At 36.1% G+C, this 24846-nt stretch overlaps 1 protein-coding gene across 1 annotated transcript in view; it reads left to right on the forward strand.

Moving 5' to 3' along the window:
- Positions 1–24846, forward strand: part of LOC133639452 (CD151 antigen-like) — a 54672-nt gene that overhangs the window by 24209 nt on the left and 5617 nt on the right. Inside the window, exons 4-6 of the mRNA XM_062032753.1 lie at positions 15482–15556; positions 21712–21816; positions 23400–23558. Of these exons, the coding sequence (XP_061888737.1) occupies positions 15482–15556; positions 21712–21816; positions 23400–23558 (339 nt within the window). The remainder of the gene's footprint in view (positions 1–15481; positions 15557–21711; positions 21817–23399; positions 23559–24846) is intronic.

The raw sequence follows: 24846 nt of genomic DNA on the forward strand, positions 1-24846 counted from the left end.
GTTTGCCGTTCCAGACAAAATCGAAGACCCTCCGCTCATAAATCTTAAAAAAGTTTTGTGATGGAGCTGGTAATGACAAAAACAAATAAATAAATTGAGGAATAATTAACGAGTTGGCAATAGACAATTTACCATACAAGGGTAGGGATTTCCCTTTCCATAATTGCATAATTTTGTCCAGCTTTCTTAGTCGATTATCATAATTTACTGAGCCTAGATCTTCCAGATTTTCTGGGACAACAACACCAAGTATGTTAACTGGTCCATCTGTCCACAAAACAGGCACTTTGCATTCCATTCGAAAGGACGTTCCCTTTAGATTTCCGATCCTTAACATTTTACATTCATCATAATTAAGCTTAAGGCCAGATTGCTGTGAAAATATGTCCAAAAGATTAAGAAGGTTCCGCAAACAATGAGGAAAAATCTTATCTTTGTGAATCAGCCTTTTCTGACATGAACTTCATCAAGAACAAACACAGAACACGCCTCACTGATGCACATCTGCAAGACTCACTCAGAGTTGCAGTGTCAAGTTACACACCAGAGTACAACACACTAGTTAACAGCATGCAATGCCAGGCTTCCCACTAACTGACAAAGAAACAGATAACAGATTTGGTGTCCAGTTCAAAGTGTGACATGATTTAAAAATTTGAGAGTTTACTTTTGTATTTTACATGAGTTATTATTTGTACAAACATGGTGCAAAGTAATTCATGATTTGTTAAAAAATGTTAGTGGCTAGCTAGTTAAAATGGGATATTGTGATTTCACAAGACTGTCTTAGAAGTGATCATTTGAAAATGTTCAATTTGAAAAATGTGCACTTAGAGAAAATATAAAAATAAAGTGTTGCATATTGATATTTATCTGTTTCTATATATATTTATTGTGAGAAATCTTTAAGATGATCAGTGTTTCCACAAAGATAAATATAATTAATTATTAATAATAACAGAGTTAAAGGTAAATTGAGCAAATTGGCTACTTCTGGCAATTTATTTAAGTGTGTATCTAACTGGTAGCCCTTCGCATTAATCAGTACCCAAGAAGTAGCCCTTGGTTTCAAAAAGGTTGGTGACCCCTGCACTACACCATATGCATTATGTGTAAAGCATTTAGTTCACAATAACTCACAAGAGTGCTTTTTTATGAGACGCAAAAGGTTGACAGAGCTGCAGGCTGAAGCAAAGGTGAATGAGCTCCACACTTTATAGTTCATAATTCATTTGTGTCAGGTTGCTCAGTTTACAGACCATCTGCACTGCAAGCTCATGAGTCTTTCATGACTTTTTTTGTGTAAAACCTGGCGTAATACGACAAGTTGAGACTTAATGCTTCACAGAGGTCATATATTTTTCACAGAAACAAATGTGAACATTACATACAGTAGCACTAATGGCGTGTGCATCATGTAGTGTTTTTTAGTAGGAGCTCAGAAGCTCATGAGTCTTTCATGATTTTTTTTTTGTAAAACTTGGCGTAATACGACAATGTAGTGTTTTTTAGTAGGAGCTCAGTGTGAGCACTCGCCCTGCAGATTTGGCTAAAAGAACAACAGTTTTGAAACAAAATAGTAAACCTTGTAAAGAAAAACTACAATATACACCGTATAGCAGACCTGGGCATTGTACGGCCCGCGGGCCGCATCCGGCCCTTTGCGCATCCCTGTCCGGCCCGCGTGAGGCCAATCATAAATTACAAAATAAATTTAAAAAAGTATCTATGTCGAGTGTGCAATACAACAGTGCTGCTTTTGTTTTGAAAAGCGTTATTTGTATTACTTCCGTGTGGACGTATGCGCGTGTGCGATTGTGAGTGAATTGAACGGCGCAATTACAAATTACAAAATAAAGTTTAAAAAACATCTATGTCGTGCGCGCAATACAACTGTGCTGCTTTTATTTTGAAATGTGTTATTTATGCCGTATGTCCGGGGGGAACCTGTGAGGGAAGGTGCATAGAGACAAGTGATGAGACGCTAAAAAAAGAAAAGTTGATGAGGAATGGCGTGTTTCCAACAAGAGATGGACTGCCAAGTATTTCTTTACATAAATTAATGGTAAAGCCGTGTGCTTAATGTGTGGTACACAGGTTGCTGTGTTTAAATATCATTTTAATCGCCACTACACGAAGAAACACGAGGGAAAATACCGGGATGTGTCTGATGAAGCGCGCGCAAGGGAGGCTGATGCGTTGATGGTAAAACTGCAAAGCCAACAAGGACTTTGTGCCATATTTCACACCCCCAGAGATGCAGCCGTCAGGACAAGTTTCGTCATTTCTCACAAAAGCGCCAGAAAAAGTAAGGCGTTTTCTGACGGAGAGTTTATTAAGGAGTGCTTATTGGACTTTGTTGCGCTGATAATGCCCGGAGACAGGACTGTTTTTCGCTAACTTTGGATGAGAGCTCTGATGCAGTCAATTAAAGAGACAACCACAGGTAATGACTTGTTCACAGAGGTAAATGCCTGTTGGGACACGCTGGCAGGTGTGACAATCCAATCCACTTTATTTATATAGCACATTTAAACAACAAAATGTTTCCAAAGTGCTGCACAACAATATTACAAACAATATTCAAATATTATCCTTAGCTCCACCAATGACTGAATAAAAAGAAAAAAACAATTACATATAAAACCAATATAAAAAACAATATAGAATAGATATGATTAAAAACTATTTTTAACAACAGATGGTTGTCCAAATCTGATGGGGAAAAATGTTGGATAATGCAGGATAAAGTGACCTTAAAAAGCAATCTGCTTTTGTATAAAGTTAAGTTAGGTTAAATGAAATTATTATTATTATTATTATTATTAATTATTATCATCATTATTATTTATCTTATGGTATATCAAAAATAATATTGAGCAAAATTTAATTGAAATATTGTCGTGTGGCCCTCCAGCAGTGCTCGGGTTGCTTATGCGGCCCCCGGTGAAAATTAATTGCCCACCCCTGCCGTATAGTCACTAGGGGTGTTGAGTTGAGTTGAGTTGAGTTTGAGTTTATTTCGAACATGCAAGCATACAACATGATACATCACAATTTCCAGTTTCTCTTTTCAACATGTTCGAAAAGGAGTAGGAAGAAGCAGAGCTTATTTAATCCTACCCCTTTTCTTTACATAACAGTTGCTGAAACTTTTTTTTTATTCACTTCCTGTTCTCAATTTTTTCACAATAAACTCCATATGTAATCACAATAAAAATAAATAAATAAATAATAGTAAGAATTTAATAATAATAATTGGTGAAGAAAGTCATATTTCATATGATGAGATAAGTAAGATTACTTTAAGAATGAATGAATGAATGGATGAAATAAATTGAAAATGTTTATCATGGTTCTTCTTCTTTGTACTTTGTAAACACTTTAAGTTTGAAGAGTTTCTTGAAGTGGATCATATTAGTACATTGTTTGATTGCTTTGCTTAATCCATTCCATAATTTAATTCCACATACTGATATACTGAAGGTCTTAAGTGTTGTACGTGCGTACAAATGTTTTAAATTACATTTTTCTCTAAGATTATATTTCTCCTCTTTTGTTGAGAAGAATTGTTGTATATTCTTGGGTAGCAGGTTATAGTTTGCTTTGTGCATAATTTTAGCTGTTTGCAAATTCACTATGTCGTGGAATTTCAGTATCTTTGATTCAATAAATAAAGGATTTGTATGTTCTCTATATCCAACATTATGTATTATTCTAACTGATCTTTTTTGTAACACCGTTAATGAATGAAGTGTACTTTTGTAATTATTTCCCCATATTTCTACACAGTAGCTCAGATATGGTAACACTAGTGAGCAATATAGACTATGAAGTGATTTTTTGTCTAGAACAGGGGTCACCAACCTTTTTGAAACCAAGGGCTACTTCTTGGGTACTGATTAATGCGAAGGGCTACCAGTTAGATACACACTTAAATAAATTGCCAGAAGTAGCCAATTTGCTCAATTTACCTTTAACTCTGTTATTATTAATAATTATTGATATTTATCTTTGTGGAAACACTGATCATCTTAATGATTTCTCACAATAAATATATATAGAAACAGATAAATATCAATATGCAACATTTTATTTTTATATTTTCTCTAAGTGCACATTTTTCAAATTGAACATTTTCAAATGATCACTTCTAAGACAGTCTTGTGAAATCACAATATCCCATTTTAACTAGCTAGCCACTAACATTTTTTAACAAATCATGAATTACTTTGCACCATGTTTGTACAAATAATAACTCATGTAAAATACAAAAGTAAACTCTCAAATTTTTAAATCATGTCACACTTTGAACTGGACACCAAATCTGTTATCTGTTTCTTTGTCAGTTAGTGGGAAGCCTGGCATTGCATGCTGTTAACTAGTGTGTTGTACTCTGGTGTGTAACTTGACACTGCAACTCTGAGTGAGTCTTGCAGATGTGCATCAGTGAGGTGTGTTCTGTGTGTGTTCTTGATGAAGTTCATGTCAGAAAAGGCTGATTCACAAAGATAAGATTTTTCCTCATTGTTTGCGGAACCTTCTTAATCTTTTGGACATATTTTCACAGCAATCTGGCCTTAAGCTTAATTATGATAAATGTAAAATGTTAAGGATCGGAAATCTAAAGGGAACGTCCTTTCGAATGGAATGCAAAGTGCCTGTTTTGTGGACAGATGGACCAGTTAACATACTTGGTGTTGTTGTCCCAGAAAATCTGGAAGATCTAGGCTCAGTAAATTATGATAATTGACTAAGAAAGCTGGACAAAATTATGCAATTATGGAAAGGGAAATCCCTAACCTTGTATGGTAAAATGTCTATTGCCAACTCATTAATTATTCCTCAATTTATTTATTTGGTTTTGTCATTACCAGCTCCATCACAAAACTTTTTTAAGATTTATGAGCGGAGGGTCTACGATTTTGTCTGGAACGGCAAACCAGAAAAGATTAAAAGAAAGGTTTTGTACAAAGAGTATGAATATGGGGGCCGGAAACTTCTCAGCCTTGAAGCTATGTGTCTGTCTTTAAAAGCATCAATTGTTCCAAAGATGTATTTAAACATTGAGTGGTACACAAATGTCCTGTTGGACAAAAAACATGTACTGTATCAAAAGAAATTGTATCCTTTTTTACAAGTGATCCCCTCCCAGAGAGTCTGCTGGGAAACATGGCGGGGTTCATAAAGGAAACAATCCACTCATAGTGGTGTTTTCAATTTTATGTGACAGAAAAAAGAGACGATATTTTGCAGCAGTTGATATGGATGAACTCTAATATTGTAAAAGATAGAAAGCCTTTCTTTTGGAAAAATATGTTTGAAAGAGGAATCATTTTTGTCAATGATATTATCAATGAGAATGGTAAAATTATGAAGTATGATGAATTTAGAGCTATGTATGGATATGCTTGCTCAAGCTTTTCATTTTATCAACTAACTGGAGTAATTGGGAAAAGATGGAAACAAATAATTAATTATGGAACTACTAAATTATTAGTTCGTAAACCTCTAATAAGAAATTCTAGTTGGCAAAAAGGAACTAAAATAATTAGAAACATATATATTTTTTATTTAATAAAGAAATCTTTGAAGGCTGCCTCATACAACACAAATGGAAAATGGGAGGACTTTTTTGACTGCCCGTTGCCATGGGATGCCATATTCAAACTAATCTATGAAACCACTATCGATGTGCAAAATCCTTATTTTCAAATTAAAATTATTTATAACTTCTTACCCACAGGGAAAATGTTAAAATTATGGAATATGACAGAGTCAGATGATTGCCGATTTTGTTGTCAGGAGCCTGAATCCACCCTGCATTTGTTTTGGTATTGTGTCTTTGTTTTGGGTGGAAGTTGAAAAAATGTGTTTAAGGATTGGTTTTTTTATGAAGCTTAATGTGGTTTCTGTTATTTTAGGAGAGTTCATTGACAATCATGATTTAGTCAATTTAATTATAGTACTCTGTAAAATGTTTATTTTTAAGGCCAAAAACAGATATTCACTTAGTATTACTTTCTTTAAAACATTTATTCAGTATTTTCTAATTTTAGAAAGTTACATGGTTGAAAACGATAATGATGCCAAAAAACATTAAAAAAAAAGATGAGAAGGCTTATTTTGAAAGTATAATTATGTTTATAGATTATATGATATCTGTTGTTGTGTTCCCTAATTTGAGTGACCTGGACATAATCTGGACTGTACATAAATGCTTATTTTGAAAATGTAATTTTGTTTATAAATTATATGCAATCTGTTGTGTTCCCTAATTTTTTTCTGTGTACATGAATGAAGGTGTCTGTTGCTGAGTCCGACTTGGACATTATCTGGACTGGGCCTGGTTTAAAAAACCCTTTAAACAAATCTAATTTCATTGATAACCTGGTCTGTTGAAGATAAGGCCCTTTTTTAAAAAATAAAATAAAATAAGATAAATAAATAAAAAACATTTTCTTGGATAAAAAAAGAAAGTAAAACAATATAAAAATAATTACATAAAAAATAGTAATTAATGAAAATGTTATTGGACCAGCAGCCTATACAATCATGTGTGCTTCAGGGACTGTGTCCCTTGCAGATGTGTTGTTGATGTTGTGGGAACCAGAATATTGGTAGCAGAAAGAAATAACCCCTTTTGTGTGAGTGGGTGTGGATGAGTGTGCATGGGGGAGGTTGTTTGGGTTGATGCACTGATTGAAAGTGTATCTTGTGTTTTTTCTATGTAGATTTAATTTAAAAAAAAAAAAAAAAAAAAAAAAAATTTTTTTACATTTTTTTTTTTTTATTTTTTTTTTATTTTTTTTTTTAGAACAGGCCCGCGGGCGACTCATCTGACCCTTACGGGCGACCTGGTGCCCGCGGGCACCGCGTTGGTGACCCCTGGTCTAGAACATGTTTTGCTTTATTCATTATTGACGTGTTTCTTGCTACTTTATGTTGTATATTTTTTACGTGAGATTTCCAGTTCAATTTATCATCAATCATTATACCTAGAAATTTGGTTTCATTTACTCTTTCAATTTCTATTCCGTCTATTTGTATTTGTGTTTGACTTTCTCTTCTACTATTACCAAATAGCATTATTTTAGTTTTACTAAGATTCAACGATAGTCTGTTTTTGTCAAACCATCTTTTTAATTTGTTAATTTCTTCTGCTATTATTTGTATTATCTCCTGTGTGTTCTCTCCTGAACAAAACGCTGTTGTATCATCCGCAAATAATACTAACTTTAAATCTTTTGTAACTTTACAAATGTCATTTATATAGAGATTGAATAATTTAGGTCCTAATATTGATCCCTGAGGTACACCACAGGATATATTTAGCGTTGTAGACATGTGTTCGCCTAGCTTCACGTATTGTTTCCTGTTCGTTAGATAACTTCTTATCCAGTTTAAGACTAACCCTCTGATGCCATATCGTTCTAGTTTTTTGATTAAAATATTGTGATTAATTGTGTCAAATGCTTTAGTTAGATCCATAAAAACTGCTGCTGCACATTTTTTACTGTCTATTGCATTGGTAATTTCTTCTGTAATTTCAATTAAAGCCATTGAAGTTGAGACATTAGCTCTGTATCCATATTGGTTCTCTTCGAGTATTCTATTTTTATTTATGAAACTCTCTAATCTGTTATTAAACAGTTTTTCAATGATTTTAGAAAATTGTGGAAGTAAAGAAACAGGTCTATAATTTGTAAATTGATGTTTATCTCCAGTCTTATAAATTGGTGCAACTTTAGCTATTTTCATTTTGTTTGGGAATGTACCTGGTGTAACAAATAACTGATGCGAATCGGAAATTGTTTTTTCAATTAATGGGGAACTATGATGATTTTCCTTTTTTCTGACTTGTAAATGTTGTTACAATGTGGGACACTCCTTTTAAACAATACCAAAAGTGTCAAATTATTGGGTTCATGCATTTGGACGTGAGCCTGCAAGTAGTTTTGTGTGCCTCTAAATGTGTTTTAAAGTCTTTTATTTTTTTAACAGTGGTAACAAATTGACACTAATGTGTGCTGTAGGAGTGCAACGATGACAAATATCGACACAAAAGATCATAGTCGACAATAGTCATGACGTCATCACTCATGTTTTTCTCAGGGAACAACATTGTGGGTGAAAATATTTTAAGTTTCTGGGAATATTTCCTTTTATTTTTGTAAAAAACAAAGTAGATCTTGTTTTTATGACAGTACATCTGTGATACCGAAGCATTTAAAGCGGAGGAATGTCAGAACATCTGGAGAATGATTGTAGGCTACTTTCCGAACTAGCTACAGCAGGGGTCGGCAACACAAAACGTTGAAAGAGCCATATAGGACCAAAAATACAAAAAACAAATCTGTCTGGAGCCGCAAAAAATGAAAAGCCGTATAAAAGTCTTAAAATAAAGACAACATATGACGTAAGTGTCTATATTAGCTATAATAGCCTACTATCAAAATGACTATGTTGACAGAAATGTTGATACGTAATATTTATTTTACACATTTTTACAACATTAGAAACCATTAGTAAATCAGAGGCTACTCAGAAGGTGAGATAACTTCTGGAAATGACTGGCTATTAATGGCCAAAGGTATAGATGTGTCTGTCCAAGTTAAAGAAAACGGCAGGCTGTCTTCTTTTAATAGATTTATTACAATCTTTGGCAAGCTAGGTAACGTTTGCTGTGGTCTGGAACAACATGGCACACAAACAACTATCTGAAATGCAGCCAATATTACATACAGATAATGTGTCAAGAGACATGCAAAACTAAATTATATACAAAGAGGATACAAGTAAAGGAAATTAAATGACCTCAAATATACCTACAAACGAGGCAAAATGATGCAATATGTACATACAGCTAGCCTAAATAGCATGTTAGCATTGGTTAGCTAGCAGTCATGCAGTGACCAAATATGCCTGATTAGCACTCCACACAAGTCAATAACATCAACAAAGCGCACCTTTGTGCATTTACGCACAGCATAAAACTTTTGGTGGACAAAGAAGGAGTGGCAGATTTTACATGTAAACAAACTGTTGCGTCACAGTCCACACTATGGTGAGTTAAGAACCAAGAAAATTAGTAGGACAAATACTCTCATCAGTGAAGCATACACACAAACATATTCAACAGTGGGAAGGTTTCTGTCATGTTTGTTCTCAAACAAAAAACATACTAAACCAAAAAAAATATGTTTACCCCATCTTTTTCCATTTTCCATCCTTTTTTAAAAATGCTCCACGGAGCTACTAGGGTGGCGCTAAAGAAACCCGGGGTTAAACCCTTGGTTGCTGACCCCCGAGCTACAGTAACAAGTTTAACCATCATTTTAGCTAAGGTCTGCCAGCTAATCTTTATCTAAATCAATTCAAGGACTATCGACGTAACTGTCTATTAAAGTGCTATCAAAATAGTCGTTAGTTGCAGCCCTAGTACTGAATTTACTTATATGGGCTCTGCTGTCTGCCACTTCAGTGCCAGCATGTTGAGCAATAGCTCCAAAAAAATGTTAAGGTGTGAGGGGAAGATAACTTTATCTTTTCTAAAAATGCAATAAGATAAAAGAACCTTTTGTGTTTGTTCATCCATGACATTTAATGCAGGACTGTTTTGTCTACATGATTCATCCAGTACAAGGTTTTAATTAGTTGCTAAACTGTCGCTCAAGGACGACACCATTCAGACATTACCGCTTCGTCGTGTTGAAGAACCACAAGAAAGAGAAGCAAAGTCATTAAAATGGAGAGGGTGGGGCTTGACATTGGTTGTTTTGCATATCCAATACATTGGGGTGATTAAAAAAAATCGATTCACATTCAAATTCCGATTTAAAAAAAATTCTAAATCGATTCATAATTTTCTAGAATTTTATATATGTGTGTGTGTATATATATATATATATATATATATATATATATATATATATATATATATATATATATATATATATATATATATATATATATATATATATATATATATTTTTTATTAGTATTGATGCTGTTTTTATAAATGTTTGGTTTTCCTTTTGTATAGTATTGTATTTCTTCTCAATTGCTTCATAAATTATTGCAAGTCTTGTAAAGCTGTGATTGGGTTGGAGTTGGAGTTGCTCTGTTTTCTTTTATTGGATTGATGAACATTCTGTGAATTTTGTAAATCAAATTTTAAAAATAAATTTTCAAAAATGGTTTTTTTAGGCCATCACGTCAGGACGTCAGCAGCCAAGAGAAGCTTTTGTAACCTGTAACCAGTAACTCTGTTTTGAAAAGGTTTTATTATAATTTTTATACCAAATAATATATTACGAGTATTGTGTTCACTCGAGAATCGATTCTGAATTGAATCGTCTACCCAAGACAAGAATCAGAATCAAATCAAATCGTTATGTAGACCGCCAGGTAGTGTGTTAAATATAGATTAGAATCATCATAACTCTCTGGACTGATGCAAATGGAAAATAAATCAAACAATGGCCTAATTACAAAGTTATGATTTGGTGTGATCTCTGCTACACTGCTGGAAGCCCTTTCTGCTCAGTTTCTACAGCGTTCTCGGTCTCTCAGTGTTTGTCTTGCTTCCGATGAAACTCTTGCGAGACTTGTCACCTTAACGTTAACAAACAAGTAGAAGAAAAGGGAAAGACAAAATGTGCAACGACGTACGGACACAATGAAGTCCAAAGTTTGTAAGCGTTTGGACTGTTTAAGACAAACGGTTAAACTTGATAAATATATTGCAATATGCAAAGACGGTAAAATAGCAAGTTCAGCGGCAGCAAGACTAATCTCAACACGCATGTTGTAAGAAGAGATGGAGAAACCGGCGATGAGAAACTTGGCCATAACTCTGCTCTAACCAAGATAATAACGTCTTCAGTAGCTAATTTCATTACTAAAGACCTGAGGTCATACCGTTTTGTGGAGAATGAGGGCATTCGTGACATAAATACATTGAAGCATCAATACAAGATACGAAGTGGACACCGTTTTACCGTAAAATGCATGTTAGGGATATATAATAAAATAAAGGCATATGTTGATTATTGCAACTTGTGAAAATATCATATTAAGTGTGACAGAGGCTTTCCAAAGTTCTTTAACATAATGTGTTACAGTAATACACAAACTGTTAAAAGGAACACAAATTCTTTCCAAAATAGTCTTTTGTAAAGTATAATTATTTAAAAGATTAACAGTTCCTCATTTAAGGAACTAAGCTAGAAAAAAGTATACTTCAAACAAGGAACTTTCCTAGATTGCATCCTACCAAATTGAATGGAATTGTTGCAATTTAAAATGTATCACGTCTGAATGGTGTTATTTGCTATGTATTTAGATGCATATCGACTCGTTTATTAGATTTTCAGGGATAGTAATTCAATGAGCCATTGTGTTTGGAATACATCATTGCAGTCATTTACGATAGTAGGAAGAAGCAGAGGTTTTTTTCTTCTTCTATGCCTTCTCCACATTTCAGCATCTACTGATAGTGTGGTAATTTCTCGTATTAACATACCAAAAGAAACAAATCAAGCTGTCTAACTAAGTCTGACAGTGTGAGCCAAAACATGTGAGATATTTTGATGCTGCATGTTTAGATGTTGGCTTACTTACAGCAGTTGAATAGTTTCTTGCACTATGCATAATAGTAGCTACAACTAATCCTGTAAGGGACAGACAGCACTAAAGTCTAGATATCCACTACAACCTCATCAAGACACAGACGGTAAGGAAATTGCAACAGCTGTGAATCAGCTTGCTGAGTCATTTTGGCAGTGATTGCACTGTAACCTTAAGTTGCCTGCAGGATGGTCATAAAGAGTGCTCTAGAGTCACCTGCCTTGGCCTTGCCAGCCTTTCTGCATCACACTTTGGAACTCAATGCGCTTTAGTAAAGAAAACTCAAACATTGGTAAACAGTTTCTACATACACGAGGTTTGATTGCATATAGTTTGTTGGAACAATCAAACCATCCATAAAAACGATACGTTTTTGGTTCATTTTACACTCTAAGTACACATTTTTGGAAACTTAAAATAATCTGAGGTCACTGAATTCAGGACCCTGGGGTACCCATGTAGCCAGTTAAGTCCCTACAGTGTGATGTATGTGTGAATGTTGGTTTGTCTGGATCTTGACTAGCAATTTTTAATCTTGGATTGGTTTATGAGGGCATTCCATGTGTATGTCTATTAGGGCTGTGCGCTAAAACGATATCAATATACATTGCGATAGACACGTAATCAAAATCAATAAAAAATGTGTTCGATAAAACGTTCAATGTATATATTTTTTTCTTCATTAGAAGAAACCGAAAGTTAAGAAGTAAGGTTGGCTGCATGGACAAAGGCACTCGCTCTCTGATATAACCGAGAAACACCGGAAGTGATCACTGATCAGTGGGTGACACGCTAACAGCTAATCGGGTAACTGTATCAACAATCAAGTTTAATTGTGCTATCTTGTTTTCTCACGGTTTATTCATTGCATGGAGTGAGAAGAGAAACTAAAAATGAGGGCTGCAAAGAGCGAAGAAGTTGTCGATAAAACTGTAAAAGTCACCTCTGCAGCATGGAAGTTTTTTGGGATTTGTTAAAAAAAAACATAGTCAGAACAAAGACCACTGTAACTTAGCCATGCCCACCCGTAGCACAGCCATCATTTCCTGGCACTAAACCCACAGAAAATAGTTATTCTCAGGTTTCTCTCTGTTTACATTTTCACACGTTGTACTATTTTGTTACACTTTAGTAAGCATACGTATCCCTTATTTTTTACCCTTATTTTTAAGAGGTTATCCTTGAGTGTTCAATGTGGTTTTAGCATTTTGTTTACAATATTTAGTGTTTTCCATGGTTGTGTTGACATTTCCTTTCATTTCTGCCTTGGGGGGATTATAACCAAAGGAAGGTTACATTTTAAATGAAAAAATGTTTACATTTAATTTAATATTGACTGATAGAAAACACTTTTTATTGTGATAGCCATGTCACCAAGCCCTATAGTATTGCTCAGCATTCTGACTCACTCATGTAGAGATCTAATCAGTCCAAGCGATCAAATCAAAGACTAAATCCACTTACTGAGCTAATTTTTTTGTCTCTTGTAGCAGCCGGTCAAGGCAATGTGTAGGTCAAGGTTTCAGTTTGATAATGTCTTTTTCTGGCCTTTAATTCTGATCAATCCTCCCATGGTACATTTTGAACACCAAGTAATACTGAAAGATTTGTGAAATTCCTCAGTGAGGCTTTAATATTTTCACAATTTTTAGAGCCGCAGTAATCACTTGCAACACATTAAATTTAATTAGCTTGTTGGAGCTAATTTCTATTAACAAATACAGCATGACTCTTGAAGTATTTTCTGTCTTTTCAAGGTCTGTTAGCACTTTGTAGGGTAAAGAACCATACATTATTTGGTCATTTAAAATCAAAATGTACCCCTAGTAGGCCTATCCCCTATTAAGAAGTAGTACCCTGTGCTGTTGCCTAGTCACTCAAATACTTTACATTAGACCCTAAGTGTCAAAGTCAAGGCCTGCGGGCCACATCCGCCCCGCGAATGAATTATCTATGGCCCCCGGGATATTTGATTCATATTAGAACCGGCCCGCAGGCCACAGCCGCCTGCTGCTGTTTTGCACGCACCAATACTCCATCAGTGTTGGCGCTAGGAATTTTCAAAAAGGGGTCCCAGGGACCACATCAAGTCATAAAAATGGGGTCCCACAGTAAATTTTTGGGGTCCCACTTTTTTGTAACCGTTTTGAAAACAAATTATAAATGCATGCATTATCCTGTTATATCTCACATTCTATATTGTCTTTTGGAAAAAGGTTGTCATTTATGCATTCATCTTGATATTAATTAAGGAACATATTTTATTTTTGAATGACATTCACTTGTTTGCTGTTTGCCTGTTGAAAATGTTTTCCCTTGAAATAACTGACAGAGCCATAAGAAAATATTGCTTTATTCACTTTAAGTACAGTACATGTCATTTTTCTTTGAAGGAAGTTTGTTTTTGTCGGTGAGCCTGTTGAAAAATGTTTTCACTTGAAATTAGTGACAGAGCCATACAAAAATGTTGGATTATTAATTTAATCATTAAATAAAATACAGTACACTGTGTTAGGTATTCGTTCAATAGGTTATGTGCAATCATTTTAATATGTTTTAATAAACATTGAACCAGTAGCAAATGTAGTTTTTTTGGCCCTCTGATGTATTTGACTTTGACATCCCTGCATTAGACTGTATATTGTATGCTTCTTTACCCTGGAATAGGCTGATATATACAGTAAGGGATCTCAAATCCAATTTACCTAGGGGCCTCTGGAGGGAGAGTCTAGGTAAGGCTTGGCCGCACAAAATATTCATTTCAGTTTTAATCACGTGACTAAATTGTTTAACTACTTCTACCGATAGCTAATGATTGTAAAAGTTTTGTATTTTGAATACTGTTATTCCTTAGGAAATTGTCAATAGCTGTGTTTCCATTACCCCTAGAAATGCGCAAAACCTAAATATCGCAATAAGAAACTGGTGATGGAAACATCCATATAAAGTTGGTATGGTATTTGGAAAAACCTCTCAAATATGAGGTGGTTTTTGAGACGTTTTATTATTGAAGTGTTTCGCTTAAGCATATTGGAAACAATTTTTTTGCATTTAGAGGTCACTTAAACACCGAAACGGCGGGGCGCCAATTCAGGACAAATAGGGCAGTCTTGCTCTTGCTTCCGATCGGTCGGCCGGGGGAAGCGAGGCAGCACCGCCGCACTGGGCCATCCCGCGGGTCCCTTCTCGGGAATAGAGGCTGGCCCGCAGGCTTGGTGAGACCCACATGCCCGGACAATGTCAAAGGGGCCGTAAGGACGTTGCTTTTGAGCGATCACCAGCTGCCTTTGTCTTCTATTGATATCATGACAACAGCGGTGGCTGAAATATCTTCCTCCAAGATTTTACGAGAATTACGGCTCATGACGCAAAACACCCTTTAATGGAAACACCTACAAGTCGCAAATGTACTTTGTCGAAATTCTAGAAATATCGCTTTTGCGAAAAACTGCAATGGAAACACAGCTTCCACACTTCCGCCTGCTTACAGGAAGTTGCTCTTTGTCAAATTTGTGTGTGTTGTGCTGTAAATTTTTTGTCTGCATTGTGTCTTTTGAGTGGGATTTAAGATTGCAATTACACCTAAACTATAAAGTTGAGTGCCACAAAATATTGGCCTACAAGCCGCGGGTTTCAGAACCCTACTGTATATTATACATGTTATTAAAAAGTACATCACACAGTACAAAATAATAGATTGTAGGTATTGTACAATATATTGTGTATCATTATTCAAGATATGTGAACGATTAAGCATTTTGAAAAATGCATTTTAACCCATTTGTATTGGCATTACAATTACCCTGAATGTTCATTGTCATAAAACAAGTGTCTTTTTATTTGTTTACAGTATTTTGTCCTGCTCCTGTGTATTTTCCTGTTGGAGATCCTTGCTGGTGTCTTGGCTTATATCTACTATCGACAGGTAATTATCCCTTAAACCATTCATCATTTATTGTGGGTTAAAGTGGAAAAAAGTTGACTAGAGTAGGCCTGGGTCAACTTTGCTGGCATCAATAAATTGCCATGTCCGTGTGTGTTTTTTTCCTTCGCTTTCAATCAGAGTACAAGAGGGTTCACTCTGTGAATCGCTCTCAGCACCTGAGGGCGTTTTTTCAGTTGCAGAAATAAATGAACAAAGTGAACGTTATTGTCAGACGTCCACAATTGTTGTCCACTAGCTTACAAACGCAGAGCGACCCTCGCTAGTCTCTACAGTACCCGCTAGTGAAAAGCAATGCAAGTTAACGACAATAAGGAGGAAGGAAGATTATTGCAAAGCCACATGTTCCTGTGTGGGATGATTTTGGCTTTAAACAAATAGGCATCACCAAACGAGCAAGTGTGCCGAATTTGTTGGAAAGTCATGGAAAGCCAAAAAAAAAAAAACCCACCAGTTTTTTTATGACTGGGTAAAAAAATACACTTTAAGATGTTCTATATTATTAAAGTGCAATTTTTGCTAACAGATATAGGGAGTCAATTTTATTTTTTAATAGTTTTTTTTTGTTTAGTTTTTTACATATTTAGGATAATTAAAAGTTCCTGACCTTCCAATTACAATAGTAAAAAAATACTACTCTAATGAGAAGTTTTTTGTATTTACTGTTATTCCATCCATCCATCCATTTTCTACCACTTGTCCTTTTCGGGGTTGCGGGGGACGCTGGAGCCTATCCCAGCGGCATTCGGGCGGAAGGCGAGGTACACCGTGGACAAGTCACCACCTCAACACAGATAGACTGACAACATTCACACTCACATTCACACACTAGGGCCAATTTAGTGTTGCCAATCAACCTATCCCCAGGTGCATGTTACTGTTGTTTTTTATTCTTATTATAATATATAAAAATATGTACAAAATAATGCTGACAATAATAATATAATATTGTTTATCGGCAATAACTTGTGGGACAATATGTTGTCCAGAAAGATCTGTTATTGACTCAGGCCTGGACATGAGATGTGCCTTGAATTTATTGATTGTAATTTATGCATGTATAGCTTAGCTTTACACAATATTGACATTATTCGTTATTTTGAAGCCAACAATAGAAACTGGCACATTCATATGTACACGCGATCAAGCCACGAATCACATTAAACCCTATTGATCAAAAGCTCAATACTATTTGATGCTTGACAAAGCGCTTAATTTTGACATGGGGTCATTAATGCTGTCATAAAAGAAGCCACTGCTTTTTTCTTTAAGATTTGTTCAGCCTGTTAAAAAAGAGCTTTTAAACTAATTGACAAAAAAAAGGAACTTGGGAGACATATTTTAACGTCTAAATAGAATACCGGTACGTCTGCTCCCACTGGATGCTCAACAAACTGCTGTGCTTATTTTGTCTATAAAATGTGAAACTTAACTGAAGCTGACATCCTTCCTCACCATAGTTTAACAGTAGGATTAGGCTCACTGCACTTTTTTTCTTTTCTTTTTATCTTAGCCCAACCGCTCTGTAGGCCTTGCAGTTTGTAGGTCAGTCTAAACGTGCACTGCTCAATACAAAATTTTAATACACAAGTTATCGCATGATCAGTCACTGAGCTTCCTTCTTTACTCGCTTCAAACAACCCCCTGTGTGAGTTAAGCCAATCCTCTTTACATACTCTTCCTCATCGACTGTATGATACGCCACTGGAAAGTTGTCAACGTGGAAAAACATCTAATGAAAAAGGTTTTTCAATCCCTTGCTGATTCAGTCCATCACATTTGGCAAGCAGTGCCATTTTTCTTTCCGTGTCTCTTGAAATTATGTTGGTTCCACTTGATTATATATGGTAACTCAAAACGAAGCACGTTATTTAGTAAAAAAATTATTTATAAGAAAAAGTTGTGCAGCACAAGTGCAACTTGGTAATTCTGCTATTTTATTACACTAGTACGGGGGTCAGCAACCCGCGGCTCTAGAGCCACATGTGGCTCTTTAGCGGCACCCTGGTGGCTCCATGAAGCTTTTTCAAAAATGTATGGAAATGAAAAAAAAATTGGGTGAAAAATATGTGTTTTGTTGTAATATGGTTTCTGTAGGAGGACAAACACGACACAAACCTTCCTAATTGTTAGAAATCCCACTGTTTAATATGTTTGAGTTTATGCTTCACTGATGAGAGTATTTGGCGAGCGCCGTTTTGTTCTACTAATTTCAGCGGCCCTTGAACTCTCCATTGTGTGGACTGTGACGCAACAGTTTGTTTACATGTATAACTTTCTCCGACGCTGCCACAGAAAGACGTGTTTTATGTCACTCCTTCTTTGTCTCAATTTGTCCACTAAATGTTTAATGCTGTGTGTCAATGCACAAAGGTGAGCTTTGCACCGTCCATCACACTCAATTACTTCCTTCCCATGCTTGCAAAAAAAAGTTATATCCTTCTCTAGCTATAAGCTAATTTGCTATGCCAACGAATGGCGGGGATGCTTGAAATTCAAATGTTTGCTTGCAACTTAAAGCATAACAATTAGCCGAAAAACAGCTCTTATCTGAAACACTCTTCGGTCGGGGCACTCTTAAGTTGAAGTACACTACCACTGTATTTGGTATGCGTTATATTGTTGTACATTTTTAGCATACAGTGGTACCTCAACTTAGAACCTTAACGTACGTGTAATTTGAGATTCAACTTTTTGTTATGCTTTTAAGTTTTTAGCTTACCTTGAGTTACGAGCCCATTGAAGTATTTTTTTTTAAAAAGGTGTGCCGTTAGTGTCACACTTTGCTGTTCCTGTTTCGTTTACACAAGAAAAAAAAACTGTTTGAGCAATAAGGGGTTGCTGCATTGTTACACAGAAACAAACAGGTTTTGAATAAAATAGTTGACGCGCACGTTTGAGCGCCGCTCAGAGATCAAACAATTAATCAATTGACATTGTAACGGACGGGTCGCATGGTGATGCGGAGGTCGTTCTCCCAAGATGCAGACGGAACACTCCGGACGAAGCGTGCAGGTAGGAAATTATTTATTAGTATAAATCATACAGGAACAAACAAAGGCAAAGCTTAAGGAGGCTAGCGCGGGAGCTAGCATACAAAAACAGGAATCAAACTAACCGTCGTTAACCGTTGCTTGTAGCAAACTAGGAAGCCAGACTGAGTGTGGAAAGAAACGGGAATAAATAGCTCTCTGATTAGTGCCCAGGAGCAGGTGAGCGTCCCGAACACCAATCAGAGGCAGGTGGAACTAATCTGCAGTCATTGCAACTGAAACACAAACCCAGGGGTGCAGAAAACAGAACTGAGGTAGTCAAAACTAACAGACAAAACATGATCTGGGCTACGGATCATAACATACACAAAGATCGACACAATGCTGCCCTCCAACCACCGGAACTGACAAAGTCATTGCGATTGAGAAAAAGCTGTTGACCGAATCAGAGAAACAAACTGACACATCCGCTTCACACGTTTTGTTGTTATTCTTCCCTATTCTTGTCTTATCACTTTTATTTTGGTTTCGACTTCCTGTGTGTCATCCTGCTGTGACGTGACCACTTATTGAGCGTTGTTCTCGGCACCTGCTTTCATTTATTAATTAGTGTCCCCACCTGCTGTCTACACGAATTACACTCCTTTATATACCCAGTCTCGCAATTCACTCGGTGCAAGTACATTGTTCATCAATGGCAACTGTGATGTTTGTTTAATAGCTTTTCCATGCTGGCCGTTTGCTACGTTCTTACTTCCTGCTACTCATCATGCTATGCTAAGATATCCTTTAATTTCAGGTACCCTTCCCTGCGAAACGACTCTGTTTTTGTATTTTGCCTTGCTTAAAGGATTAAATAATTGTCTTACTTGCACACCACTTCCTGTCCGCTACAATGCGACCTGAACGTGACAACTACAGTACATATCACTGTTGTCAACACTAAACTGTCAAATACTCAATACGTCCATTTTGTCCATATTGTCACGTGACGGAGAAGCAGCCCTTCAAAAGTCTGTTTCCCAAGGTAAATGCTGAACAATATTATTACATTATTTCATAAAAGTACTGTAGTTGTTTGTAGCACATGTTATTGTATGTTTTTACGAACAATATTTATTAGGGCTGTAAGTCTTTGGGCACCACACGATTTGATTCGATTCTTGGGGGTAACAATTCAATTCAGAATCCATTCTCGATTCAAAACGATTCTCGATTCATAATCAATACTTTATTTAATAACATTGGGTGCCAGTTCTATGATTAACTACATTCCTCCATAAAAAAAAGCCAGCAGCTTTCATAAACGTTTGCGTTACTTACTTATCTGTACAGCAAATATAGGCATCTTACATCAACATTATGATTTCCCTGGCTGGAAAGGACTGATTAAAAAAAAACATATTTAAAAATATTTTTTTTAATTGATTAAAAATCATTACAAAAAAGAATTGCGATTCATTCGAAAAATAAAAATGTTTTGACACCACTAATATTTATTGTCAAACTGAGCCAAGCACCAATTAAATTGATTTCAGTTCATTTCAACAGGTGAGGCTGGTTTGAGATACGAGCATTCGGCTTAGTCGTGGTCGCAATGTGCTCGTGAGTAGAGGTACCAGTGTATACTCAAGGATCTTCTTCATTCCTGACTGTTCTCCTTGTGCTGTCAACAGGCACGCCTGGGTAATGTCTTATTTGGCGCTTCATCATATTGGAAGTATTGCCGCTTTGCATAAACCACACGTGCCTTCACACAGGCGTTGTTCCACTCGCCACCCCCATCCATCACTGTCCTGGGTAAAACTGTATCCATATTGCTTCTATACAGCAGAAAGAAACAAAGTGGGTGGTGTTTCTAGCTTTATTTTTCTCTTCTCTTGCCATTGCCGACTGATTATTGTAGTCAACACTTGAGCTTATTGGCTATTGGCCACTCACTTTTTGCATTTTATCAAAGCAAAAGCGGTCATCTATTCGGTTACGTTTTTTTTTGTTTTTTTTCTTGAAATTACGCCAATACAAGGGCTGTCATCAGTTGATGTAGTGCACAGCATGCAACACCAGAGGTCAGCGCCTGCTATTGAAACACACACTTTGAGAAAGATGGCACAGCACCTATTTATTGTTTGTGCTGGAGATAAAGTTATTTGCAAGTATTTTTAGGGTCGCCAGCCCGCAAGGACACTGCTGTACACGTTAGCGAGAAAGTCGATGCTAAAGAAGATAGGAGTGCATCGTGTCCTCTCTCAATTGGATTGCAATGTGGGCCACAGCTGCAGGGAGAGGCTTTGAGTTGCAAGGTTAATCTTACACTCATTGATGCTCATCTATGGGCTCCTCTCAAACGTATACACATTGTTACAAACGTGATCGCAGTCTGGTCAGTTGATCTGTTTGAAAGCGAGTGCTGGGCTGCGTTCACTTGAGGGCATGACTTTTATAGGGCAAAAAAAATACACCTTGACCTGCAGTGATTGTCAATATTCTAAATATTTTGCCAATAAATCAGCAGTCGTTTTTCCATTGATTGATAAAATGGCTCACATTTTCTGCTACCCTTTATTTTACTTTTTCTATTTCATGTTGTATAATACAGATAAACATAAATTACACCCTGATGAAATGCCAGGTTTATAAAATCAGGGGGTTGTGCTCGTGTTGATTCTTTAATTGCTGTTTTCACATCACTGATGCAGTGTTTTCTAAACTGTGAACAGGTGTTGAACCTTGGCCCCTTCTTTTTCCTGGTGTCCTTATTCTCTCTACCCTCTCTCTCTAATCTCACCCTGTCCTCTATATTTCCTCTCATCATTCATTCCCTTGATATTTCTGTCATGCTTTGATTTACAGTGGTTTCCCCACTGGCTTGTTGCCATAGAAACTGAGCCCCTCTAGACCTCCCTGCGCTGACACTGAGCGTTCCTGAGAACAAAACATACATAGGTTCCCCCCTCCTTCCCCTCTTGCTTCTTTCGTCATGTAAAGAACCTTTTGTCCAGCTATTGTCAAGACGGCGTATTAATCTCACCCGCGGCAAAATGAAAAAGTTCCTACTTATTTATTACCAGGCATAGTCTTGCCTAGACCGAGATGAATTGTGCCGCTGTATTGTGAATTGTGCATTTTTCCTTCTATGACCAGTTAAATGAGGAGCTGAAGCAGAACCTGAGGGAGACCATGGTCCAGAAGTACCAACAGAGTAGTCATGAACATGTCACCACGGCTGTGGATAAGCTGCAACAGGAGGTATGTGTTTTTATGTGACACAAGTGACAATTATGCTGTGATGTTGTTTTTAAATATTACATGAGCACACATGTCCGCTACATAGACAATGAGTGGCTGGCATTGGGTAACTTACCTGCTCCTCAAGTCTTAAATCTTTTTGTGCTATAACACAAAACAATAACAATTCAATTAATCGAATCAAAAACACTTCATTGCCTCAATTCGTATTTTAGGGAAAATAGTTGAAATATTCAAATATTTTTCTGCTTGTCAACCTTCATTCTTTTTTTCAAACAGAGTCATACAATTCACTTTTTTAACATGTGTGCATTAATAAAAATATATATTTTTTTAATGACTACTCTGTTCACCGCCACATGCATGCAAAAGTCATGCAGACCGCCCTGTTCAAATGAGGATTTTGCATGTACTGTACAGCTTTCACCATGGAGTTACTCATTCACTATGGCACATGCATGTTATTCTCCTACCTGTGGCGTTTTGCTATGTTTTGAAACATGCAGCAGACCATAGGTACCATTTTTTTCTGGGCATTTTAAAAGTTGTCCTGCAGTGCATCTACAATGATACCCACTTTTTTATCACGCTGAAGGTGCCCTCATGGAAGACGCTGGCATTAACTTCGAGAGTGCGCTGAAATATTCCAGATGCAAAAAAGTGCCTATTGCAGGATGTTATTTTAATATTTATGAAAAAACAAAAAAATGCCTGCCGACACAAACCAATTTACTTGGATAAACAATCAATTAAAGTTAATTTGGGCAGTCCATATATGTTGTCAAGCATACATTTGACAGAGCTGCAGCGTGATCGCCTACTTTCTCACAGCTACAGTATTTTCGCTCAACTGCCAGTTTGCACGTACAGTATATCTCAGACGTATAGATGCGAAACGATGGCTGCAGAACAGTTTTAGTCTTGATAGAGCACACTGTGCGCTAAATAAAACAATCAAATTGTTTTCCTCGCGGTATTGTGGGTGTTCTGATGATCATCATATATTTTGTATATTCATGAAGACGGACATGTTAAATGGATTATGCTGTCTATTTGCTCACTTGAGAGGGGCAATCCTCTGTGCACAAATTAAGTAGATTAGCTTTACGTGTGTACGCAAACCTTTAGTAGATCAGGCCCTAAGTCAAAAGTTAAAAAAAACAACTAACTGTGTAGTCACGCACTTGGTGTTGTACTGAAAAAAAGGAAACCGACTGAGGCAAAAATAAGCAATTTATAAGGTATAACAAACAGGAAAAATTTAAAAGTCCTTTAATCTACTTAACCCTGGTTTCCTAAGGATTCGGACAATGTTAAAAAAATACATTTTGTATAAAGGCTGTCTTCTAAACCATATTATGAGGCATTGATTAATGGATTATTGGTCTTGGAATTTTGTGTCCGCTTTGTTTGAGGCGAACCAATAAACAATAACATGTTTGAAGGTTTTCATCCGTCTAAGTAGCAGTTCAGTAGTTGATTTATGTATCATATTGTGAGATTCGCGGCTATTAGAAGTCAACGTTGGTTCATTTCCCCTCCTAATGTGGGATTATGTATTCTGTTTCGGTCCCCACCATCAGTTCAAGTGTTGTGGGAGCAACAATTCATCCGACTGGGAGCAGAGTGTCTGGATCCGGTCCAGCAATGGAGACGGTAGGGTGGTGCCTGACAGCTGCTGCAAGACTCCCTCCGAGCTTTGTGGACGCGGGGGGCACCCATCCAACATCTACAAGGTTGAGGTAAGCCCGTGAAAAGTGCCGATGGGGGCAGTGGGTTATGTGTTACTTAAAAAGTTGCCACAAAGATAGTGGTCGTTATGCCATTAATAATACAAATTGTAAGCATAAGTCGTTGCACACGCATTCATGACTAGGGATGAGTACTTTTCACATTTGAATTAATATGGCATAAATTTCAGTTTTTTGGGAATCTTGTGTGTTAATAAATGTTAACTGTTTAATAATAAATATATTTTTTAATTTAACATTTACGATGAGATGATTATGAAAACAATGCTGTAGGTATATATTTGGTATATATTTGCAAGTAGTCCTTTGTCGCATTGCGCTTCAAAGTTTGCAGCGTCACTCTATAGCAGATTTTTAAATTCATTTTTAAAAGTATATTCACATATTTTTTGGTCTAAATTAAGCATTTTTAAGAATAAAAAAAATGCTAAAAATATCATTGCTTTACTAGTATTGGCCACTTGGTAAGGAAAAAAAACACTCAGAGCGCACTGTTTAGTATCGTGGCCACTGGTTGGCTCAGCCTCAGGCAGCATTACAATAATGGATTCAATGAGTTAAGGCTGCAGCTAACGATTATTTTTCTATCGATTAATCTATAGATTATTTTTTTTGATTAATTGGTTAATCTATAGATTATTTTTTTCGATTAATCTATAGGTTATTTTTCCTTTTACCGATTATTTTTTATTTTATTTTATTCAAAATGAAGATGAACAAATAAATGTAGGCCAGTTTTTTCAAAAGGCATGGCTTTTATTTACAAAAAAAAAAAAGTATGGCCACTCAGTCAACATTGACAACAACATGACAAAATATTCTGTAACAATGTAAACATTTAAAACTTTTAACATTTAACAAAATTAAAAGTAGCTTATTTGCTTTTTAATGTGCAAATATAAAAGTAAACATCCAGTGCAAATCTTAATATTCTGCAATAGTATAAGCATTTCAAAAGTAAAAGTATTGCTTATTTTGCTTTAAAATGTGCAAAAATAAAGATAAACATCCAATACAAAAAAGTGCAAAACGAAATATTCTGTAACAACAGTGTAAACATTTCAACAAAAGTGAAAGTATTGCTTATTTGCTAAAATGTGCAAAAATAAAGATAAACATCCAATACAAAAAAGTGCTAATCTAAATATTCTGGAGCACTGTAAACATTAAGTATTGCTTTTAAAATGTGCAAAATAAACATCCAGTCCAACACAGTACACAATAACCAATTCTACTCATTCCAGTGAGTGACTAACAGTTGTAATGAAGAAAGGTTAGC

This window comes from Entelurus aequoreus, linkage group LG02 (genome assembly GCF_033978785.1).
Source record: "Entelurus aequoreus isolate RoL-2023_Sb linkage group LG02, RoL_Eaeq_v1.1, whole genome shotgun sequence".
Lineage (NCBI taxonomy): Eukaryota > Metazoa > Chordata > Actinopteri > Syngnathiformes > Syngnathidae > Entelurus > Entelurus aequoreus.